Source organism: Electrophorus electricus, chromosome 2, assembly GCF_041902795.1.
Source record: "Electrophorus electricus isolate QZ-2024a chromosome 2, ASM4190279v1, whole genome shotgun sequence".
Classification (NCBI taxonomy): domain Eukaryota; kingdom Metazoa; phylum Chordata; class Actinopteri; order Gymnotiformes; family Gymnotidae; genus Electrophorus; species Electrophorus electricus.
This window is the reverse complement of record NC_137498.1, coordinates 18,505,924-18,514,792: the sequence shown is the minus strand read 5'-3', so window position 1 is coordinate 18,514,792 and position 8,869 is coordinate 18,505,924. Positions and strand designations below refer to the sequence as shown.

The window sequence follows — 8,869 nt, the reverse complement described above, 5'->3', positions numbered from 1 at the left end:
ATGTTTTTCCAAAGTGAAAGCGGGAATGCGGACGAGTTTTCCGGCAACACAGTCGAGTGAGAATGATAGTAAAATATCTATTAATAACTCGCTAATGATGAGGGTGTTTTTCACGTATGTTTTTAATCTAAATTAGTATATTTGCTCAAGTGTTTTATCATAGCTTTCTTCCAAAAATTTAAAACACAATCAGAACAGCTCATTTGTCTCACATCTGCCTTAAAGGCGCAAACAGCCCGTTTAATTCTAAGGGATAAATGGTAATAATGAATTATTACTATTGTCGGAGCATAAAAACAAACACCTACGTGGACATCAAGTAAAAATCTAAACTAAAAGAAAAAATGTAGCATACCAACCCTTTAACATCAAATTTTAAGTTAAAATATTTTAATGTCTATAGTTTTACTTAAATATAACTAGAATTCACCAAATAGTTTACCATAAACATAACCAAGGAAAGACCAAAGCTGAAAATACATGTGCATCATGGCACATGTGCAACTTCATATTTAACCTTATCCTTTGCTCATGCATGCACGTTGTGGTTGCCAGCTCCCTTGAGTATCTACCCCATTGTCTTACGGAAACCAAACCAAAATAAGCCTTATGTATTCCATCATCTGCTCGCACAATATGTATTGTGAAACATGGCCTTGTGGTATCAACAACACAGTGAAAAGATGTGGTTTGTTTTGTTCTGTACTTTAAATGTTTTTCAAATGGAGGGAACTGGCACACCACATATCAGTAGCTTTCCTGTTAAGATCACTAAGCTCAAGGACTTGCTGAGGTCACTTACATGTGTTAGGGTGCAGCTTAGGAACCACTGGGGTACAGGAGAAAAATAAAATCTTTTTCTGAGAACTGACATCATGCCTGGTCTCTGTTTGTGTGTATTGGCACGTCAACAGTGAATGTGTGCATAAGAAACAATGTTAGAAACAAAACACAAAAGGCCCGATGACAGTAAGAGGAAGGGAGCTTGCCCTTGGGTTTATTTCCTACACCAACAGAATCAAGAATGAAAACATAAAAAAAGTACAAAAATGTACACTCCATAACTTATAAATACATTTTTCAGCATATAAATTAGAAAATACACAGAAGGCTAATAATACATTACACAAATTTATCGCCAATCTTGCATAAACTAATTGTCAGTTCAATTGACCAGCTAAGATGCTACTTCCCCTCGAGTTTTTGGTGAAATAGTGTAAAATAAAAGGCACAGCAATACAGAGAGTTAATGATTCAACCAATCCCTGTACAGGCCATTCAAGGCCAGGTCAGAGCAAGAAAGAAGCCTATTCAATCATAAATTAACATGTAATTTGTAAAGAAGGCTGAATGATGTTTTCCACTAATGTCCTCATTTTACAATGTTTTAAATAAATTAAGGCTTAAAATGGGCTGGAATGCATCATTCATTCAGACTCCACTGTTAAGAGTGCAATCAATAGAATAAGTTATATACAACCACGTCATGTAAAAGCAGACTCAAAATAGATGTGCGGCTGAAACCCCCCCCACACACACACACCCCCACACGCACACCCTGACCAACCCACCCACCTCTTTGTGCAGAACCAAGCTAAACATAGACCAGGTCCCGCCCATGTCCCACCTCCTTTCCATGGGTGGGGATTTCAGGCTCTTCCTCCCCCTCCTCACTGTAGTCCTCATACTCGATGGGCTTGGGGCAGCTGTACGGGTGGCCATTGTCGTCAAAGAAGCGGCGGAAGGTGAACTCGTAGAAGGCATGCTCCGGGTGCTTGCCGTTCTTGAACCAGAAGCTCAGCGTGTCGTTGTGGCTTGTGTCATCATCGCTCCACAGCTTACCCGGGTCAACTGGGTCGAAGTTGGATGTGTCCGTGCAGTGGGCGATCTTGGGCACGTAGGGCGCCGGGTGGTGCTGTTGTCGCAGGTCCACGGAGAAGTCGACGCCTTTGAAGAAGGGGTGGGCCTTTATCTCGTCGGCGCCATTCTTTCCCAGGCGGTCCTCAGGCCCACGACACAGCTTCACAATCAGGTCTGATGCCTGCGCGCTCAACTTGGCCTGCGCCGGGATGTGCAATGTGGTCTGCCAGTTTATCACCTAGGACACATACGTAGAAGGACACTCGAAGCTGGAACAGATATCTTTGAAACACTGTCTACTTGCTACAAGTTTGGGGGTCACAAAATGGCACTCTTATTCCAAAACATTCATCAACTCACCAGCTTTAGTACAGTACAGTTTAAGCTTTTTCTGTATTAAAAAAGGTAGTTTTGACTCAGCAGCTATTCATCCAGATCTTCTTCAGTTAAATCAATTGTGCTTGAGCAGGAGTATAACGGGAGTATAAAAGAATATAAAAGCACGACCATAACAGGGCTGTTTTACTGTGTGAATTTTTGTTCGCTTTTTGTGTTTTAAGTTTTACATAGATCTTGCCTCACCTTCATCTGGGTCTCCAGGGGAGTGGTAGCCAGGAAAGGAGGCTGGCCGATCAGCATCTCGTACAAAATGACGCCCACACTCCACCAGTCGCACAGCTGTGTGTAGCCTGCCACAGCACACAGAGCAATATAGTGAGTGTATGCACTGTGAATGGAGTGTGCACAGAGAGGAATGTGGGCAGCAAGTGTGTGCATGGAGGGAGGGCTGTACCTGTGCGCAGGAGCACCTCTGGGGCAATGTAGTTGGGCGTGCCCACCAGTGAGTGGGCCAGGCAGCGTTGGTGTTGCCTAGCAGCCCGCCGTTCCAGTGGCTTGAGCCTGTCGCCGCAGCGACAGTTCGCAGGGTCCTCCCACTCCCTACTAAAATCCATACTGTCCTGTCTCACATGATCACCTAAAAAGAGACAGACAGAAGTACAAACACATTTATTATAACCCTTACCAATCTGTGTCCACTACACCTGAACGAGAGGCTAAACACTTCACGTGTCTTGACAGCATCCCCCCACCCTCCAGCCACTCACCGCTCTGGTAGTACTTGGAGTCGTGGGTCCAGCGGAAGCCCGTGCACAGGCCGAAGTCGGTCAGCTTGATGTGGCCATCGCGGTCAATCAGGATGTTGTCGGGCTTGATATCGCGGTGGATGAAGCCCATCTTGTGCACGCTCTCCACGGCGCACGCCAACTCGGCGACGTAGAACTGCGTTAGCTCCTCGCTGAACACGCCCAGCCGGATGAGCAAGCTCATCATGTCACCACCGGGGATGTAGTCCATCACAAAGTACAGGTTCTCCTTGTCCTGAAACGAGTAGTAAAGGCGGACCACCCACTCATTGTCTGCCTCGGCCAGGATGTCCCGCTCTGCCTTCACGTGTGCCACCTGGTTGCGGAGTAGCACGTCCTTCTTGCGAAGCGTTTTCATGGCGTAGAGTGCGCCTGTGTCCACCTTCCGCGCCAGGCACACCTCGCCGAACGCGCCCACACCCAGCGTCTTGATCTTTTCGAACATGGACTTGTCCATCTTGGCACGCTTCAGCCGGATGTAGTTAGACTCCTTCTGGGAGAGCATCATGCGCATCTGCTCCTGGGCGTCCTCGGACAGGCCCACCTGCAGACAGGGTACAAATGTCTTGCAACAGTGTTCTTCAACACGGTCCTTAGGACCCACAATATGGTGCATATTTTTGCTCTAACCCAATATGCCTGTGCCAGATATTCAGTCTCCAGAGCAAAAATGTGGAGCATCTGGTGGGTGCAAAGGACTGGGTTTAGAAAAACTACCTTAATACCCACAAACCCAACACACACATACAACACTGAAATCAGACCACTCTTTTATGATTAGAGCATACTTAACCCACACAAAATCACACAGTACACCTTTAGAGAGATGGACCGTCACATTAAGGTTATCTAGAGCAAACTGGACTGCACATCATGGCATTGAAAAGAATACCTCACCCAAAAACATGAACATGGAGTGAGAGAGCAGGTGCAACAATAAATGGTCCCCAGCAGTGACGCTCTTCATCTTCAGTAGCTTTCAATTAGTTTTTGTTAGCAACAGCAGCATTTTGATGTGAGGTATTCCATTCCATTCATAAGAACACCACTTCAGGCAAGAGATGCTTGCATTCAACTGGATCGAGCCATGCAGTCATGCATTCTGCACCTTAGCTACAGAAGCACAATGTAAGCTCTGTATGCATTTGATCATGCTAGAACAGACTTTCACATGCTGTTCAGTCACCACCTCTCCGTCTACGGAGCCTTACTTTGTCAGCCAGATGTGCGGACTATTCGGCTGCCGGCAGATAACGCTATACCCTCAAAAACTGCTGCCACAAAGAGAAAGCGAGAGAGAGAAAGAGAAATAGACAGGCCTAGGAGCAAAGAAAAACACCAGAGAGTGGAGGAGAATCTCCCACAGAGTATGATGTGAAAAGAGATAGATGGAAAGAAGGAAAAAAGAAGAGAGTGAGCAACAAATGGAGAGCAGGACAGAAGAGGCGGTCCTAACCCGCTGCATCTCGCTCTCCAGCTGTTTCTTGCGCCGTATCCGCTGCTGGTGGTTCTTCAGGATGTTCTCCACGTGCTGTTCCATGAAGAACTTGAAGGCCTGTGGTGAGTAGAGCTGCACGCGGCCCTCCCCCCGCCGCTCCTCATCCCGCTTGTTCCGCCTCACAGGCACAGGCGATGTTGAAATCTGCTTCTTGTCACGCTCCCGTTCCACACCAGCTACCATCGCTGCCGGACCTGCCGTCTCAGAGATGTCCATGCGCTCACTGGAACACGTGCTGGTGTCGTCTGCTGCATCGTCTTCACCTTCTTCCTCCTTGCCCGTGCTGAACCTACTGCTGGGGTTGGGATCGTAAACTGGGCAGGGAGCAGGTGCTTGTTGCTGCTGCGGCGGAAGGAGGTGCTTGGGGTAGGGTGGTGGCGGGCCCTGGTAGCTGGGTACCTCAGAGACAGCTGGCATCTGGGAAGAGGTGAGACCAAGCCCTGGGGCGTCCTGGTAGGCAGACGGAGGAGGTGGTTGCTGCTGTTGCAGCCAGGGCGGGTGTGTTGGGGCCACGGCTGTATGCAGCTCGGGCTTCTGCACGCGCATGCTCTTCACCGGCTGCAGAATGGGTGCCTGGGTGATGGCGGTGACGGTGGTGGCAGAGGGCTGGGAGCTGGGTGCTGGTGCGCATGGGCGTCCCCCTGTCGCAGCGTTAGTGAAGGAGTTGGAGCGTGCTGGGATGTTGTGGGGCCACGAGTGGGGAGGCAGCTCTTGATTGCTGCCGTTTCCAAGGGAGGGCTGTGTTGGCTGTGCCGGAGGCCTGGGCTGGGACAGGGCGCCCAAGTTGTACATGTCCAGGTTGTGGCTGTTGCGGCCAGGCGCCAGCATGGATGGCGGCAGGCTGGCTCCATTGCAGTAGGGCGGGGAGGGTGCAGGGCTGGCTGCCTGCATCTGCTGGGCCGTGGGACTGTGCCTGCTCGTCTGGCTCAGTGGATATGGAGGAGGGGGTTGCCTGCTACCACTGGCAGCCATGCTCATATACTCAGCCTGTGCAGAGCCATTCTGGGGCCAGGAGGGGGGAAAGCTGAACTTATTCCCCCCAGATGAAGGCATGATGATGGGCTGGCGGCCCATGGGCACCGGGCTGAGTCCACGCTGAGCCTGGGCCGGAGCAGCCACGTAGTTATCGGCCCACTGACCCTGGGGTACAGGTGATATGCGGGGAACAAGGTAGTCCATGTTCCCAGAGTATCGCTTAGTGGAGGGGTTTGAGTCCCAGGAAGAGGGGGGAGGTGTGACACTTCGCACTTGAGGCGGGAGTGGGGGGTTCACCCGCTGGGCACCGACCCCTGCCACGTGGCTCTGGGGGAAGACAGAATTCCGGGGCAGCTCGGACTGGGGGCTGGGGCTGCTGGAGCGGTACATGAGGCCGTCGGCCATGAGGGGTCCATGCCGTTGTGGAGCCAGGGACTCCTTGGAGCCCTTCCAGCTCAGCCGCCGCAGCACAGGCTGCTGGATGTGGGTGGGGCCTGCATGGGAAAACACATGAGGGAAAATACCTTCAAACAAGACTTCATGAGAAAAGACCACAGCATGAGCAGATTTAAAGCAGGCCATTTTAATAACATACACAATACAGATACTAATCCATTTGGCATTAACATATCAGAACTTTCCTACATTTTAGAAATAATTATGAACAATTCTGAAATGAGAATAAAGGCTGTCCAGGTTCCTGATTACTACAGCATTCCTGCAAAAGATCTGAACCATAAGCACAGAGTTATACTAAGGAGGAGTGAGCCGCCACTGCACCCACCGGCTGATTTGATGGCCGCACTGGTTGGGCGCACTGCTGCAGCTGCCATTTGCTCCCACACTGGGTCCTGGTAGCTCATCTTACTGATATACTCTATAGCTGCCCCGACACTGCGACTGTTGGTGTGCTTCAGAGCACAAATCACCATCTCCTACTCCCACACACACACACACACACACACACACACATATATACATTTTAAAAAATGCACAAATTCTGCAAATCAATCATGCTGTCAATCACAGGACTCTGGGTCTCATTAGTGAAGTCTCCTGTCTGAGCAGCACATAAGAAGCAGCTCAATCAGGTTAGCAGCAAATGAACCAGATCAGATGTGGACAGGTTTCTCATGAATTAACCATGCATGTTATGTGCAAAACAAGTCTGTCTCCCAGGTCCTCTACAAAACCATTCCTCAGATACAAAACATTACTAGAATCTTTTCTCCAAGAGAATGCTGCTTTCAAAGGAAACACAAAGAACAAGGATCGCATACTTGTGGTCAAAAACAAGTCAGCATAATGATTCGCTGAGCCTTGTACTACAGCTAAAACCCGTTTGTCCACATACCATCGCTGTCATACCAAAGCTATGCCAAATGATCACCTGACAAGGGAACATGCATATCTTTGGCCAACATAAGGCCCATGTGTTCACAAGAAAGAATAACAAAACATACATAGGAAGACTGCTTTGAGTCAACCCTGTGTTGTTATTTGGACAGTTCTCTTACCTCTTCAAAACCAGCAGCCACCAGGTCTTGTAACATTTGAAGGTTGACCTCAGATGTGCGGCCAGTTGATGCTGGTTCATTAGCAAATGGCATCAGTGATTTGCGGATCTCCTGTAGGGCTTTGTGGTAGGGGTTTTTAGGGTTGGTGCTGCGCCCTTGATGCCGGGCATCTTCAGGCAGTCCTTTACTCCCACCCAAATCCATCTTGGGAACATCCGACGGCCGTGAGAGGTTCCGCAGGCTCTCGCGGATCTCTTGTAACATCAGCTGGCTGTTGCCACTGTAGTTGCTTGCGGGAAATGTCTTGGGCCGCATTTGCCTGTATCCTTCAGGTTTTTCGCCTCTCTTCATGAAAAAACATGTACCTTGCAAGCCAAGGAGTTGAATGAGGTTGGAGGAACAAGAGCGATACTGGGAGGGTGTTAACGACGCACTGCGTGTTTTACCTGCATACCAGATGTCAATGAGTCTGTATTCAAGTGTTTAAAGAGAGAGAGAGAGAGAGAGAGAGAGAGAGAGAGAGAGAGAGAGAGAGAGAGAGAGAGAAAAGAATGCGGCGTCATTACAATGGCACTGCAGAAACTAAGGAATCTGATTTAATGAAACTGAGATACAAGATCCAACTTCCAGAATTATTACCCCGATTATACAGTTCCAGCTAATTACGTTTGAAGACCAGATTATATCTGTACTTGCTTGAATAGTTTCCCAGCCCAACCATATAAAAGCTATGGCTACGTTATCCAGCTAATCTTGTAAATGGTTTGCTGTGTAAACACTGCTGAAACATATTTGAGCAGGTGCTGACGATATTCAAGAACTGCCGTTGTCACTGGCATGTAGCGATACAGCTATAACTCGGCTGTCATGAAACAGGCAAAATGTGAAATACTTGAGCCAAGTATTGACATTCTTTATTCTTTAGCGCATACTTACTGACTAGTTAGATTAACCAAATAATTAAGATGGCTAGCTAGTTAAATTGCTAGCAACTTCAACAATAAAGGTAAATGCATAAATTAAGTCTAACGTTCCAATTTCACTACACGATTGTTCATGGGTTTGTTCAACTAAGGATTTTATCAAATGTCAGCTGTGACTTACGCCTTACAGAGTCCTTGCTAATGGGCCCAGAAGAAGAGAGAAATTAGCTAACAGCTAACACTAACTAGGTAGCTATTACGAGTAGGCTGTTAAGTAGCGTTAGCTAACCAGGGTTTAGCTATGCTAGTTTGCTCAGTTCATAGCTTCGCTAATTAACGCTGTCAGTGGAGGAATGTTTTATTTTACCTTGCAAAAATATCACACGTCGCTATTCCAGAACCACGTTTTATATTTGGTTTCTAGTCAATGAAGTCAAAGAAAAGTTAGCTAGCCACATATCCCTCGGATAAGCTTCAAACCTGTTGACAATACGAGTGCGTGGGGCCTAACTAACGCTAGCTATTAGCACTGAAGCCATCGGTGAGCCACACAATGGATCGGTACTTACCTTTGACTAAAGAATATCCATTTTGTTCACACCAGACGCCTTTCAAAAAGTATCAGTTGGTGGAGCTAACAAAATCCTAGCAAACCAGTCTCTGGAAACTCGGACAGCCAAGACCTTGTTGCCTTTATATTGACACCGTCGCCTTGGTACTTAGTGTCTGTCAGTGCCACTGGCCGATACCCGGATGCGATTCACTCCACACTTCACTCCATTTCCCAATATGCTTAGCACCAAACACCTTCCAACCCGTGTGAACGATGCCTCACACTTCACATGGGCAGGGTTTCTAGTTTAGTCATCGTTTGGAGTAATAAACTAATTAATTTCATAAGGAAAATACCATGGAAGGTTATGCCCTGTAAACAAGCAAGAGCTGAAACCA

General features: G+C 48.0%; 1 protein-coding gene across 4 annotated transcripts; it reads right to left on the bottom strand.

The window, feature by feature from the left end:
- Positions 1 to 964: 964 nt before the first annotated feature.
- On the bottom strand, positions 965 to 8,685 carry lats1 (large tumor suppressor kinase 1). 4 transcript variants are annotated; one of them, XM_027029549.3, is made up of 8 exons: positions 8,488 to 8,681; positions 6,996 to 7,464; positions 6,263 to 6,413; positions 4,462 to 5,972; positions 2,967 to 3,549; positions 2,654 to 2,836; positions 2,443 to 2,549; positions 965 to 2,098 (listed from the first exon to the last, which is right to left on the bottom strand). In XM_027029549.3, exons 2-8 carry the CDS (start codon positions 7,344 to 7,346, stop codon positions 1,595 to 1,597), a joined length of 3,390 nt encoding a protein of 1,129 aa, XP_026885350.2. In that variant the 5' UTR covers positions 7,347 to 7,464; positions 8,488 to 8,681; the 3' UTR covers positions 965 to 1,594. The 4 variants fall into 4 exon arrangements, 3 of the variants coding, with proteins under 3 accessions (XP_026885350.2, XP_026885352.2, XP_026885354.2); XM_027029551.3 differs by lacking the exons at positions 965 to 2,098; positions 2,443 to 2,549; positions 2,654 to 2,836 and adding an exon at positions 4,217 to 4,324 and having other exon boundaries at positions 3,410 to 3,549; positions 8,488 to 8,685; XM_027029553.3 differs by lacking the exons at positions 965 to 2,098; positions 2,443 to 2,549; positions 2,654 to 2,836 and adding an exon at positions 4,217 to 4,276 and having other exon boundaries at positions 3,410 to 3,549; positions 8,488 to 8,685.
- Positions 8,686 to 8,869: the final 184 nt, after the last annotated feature.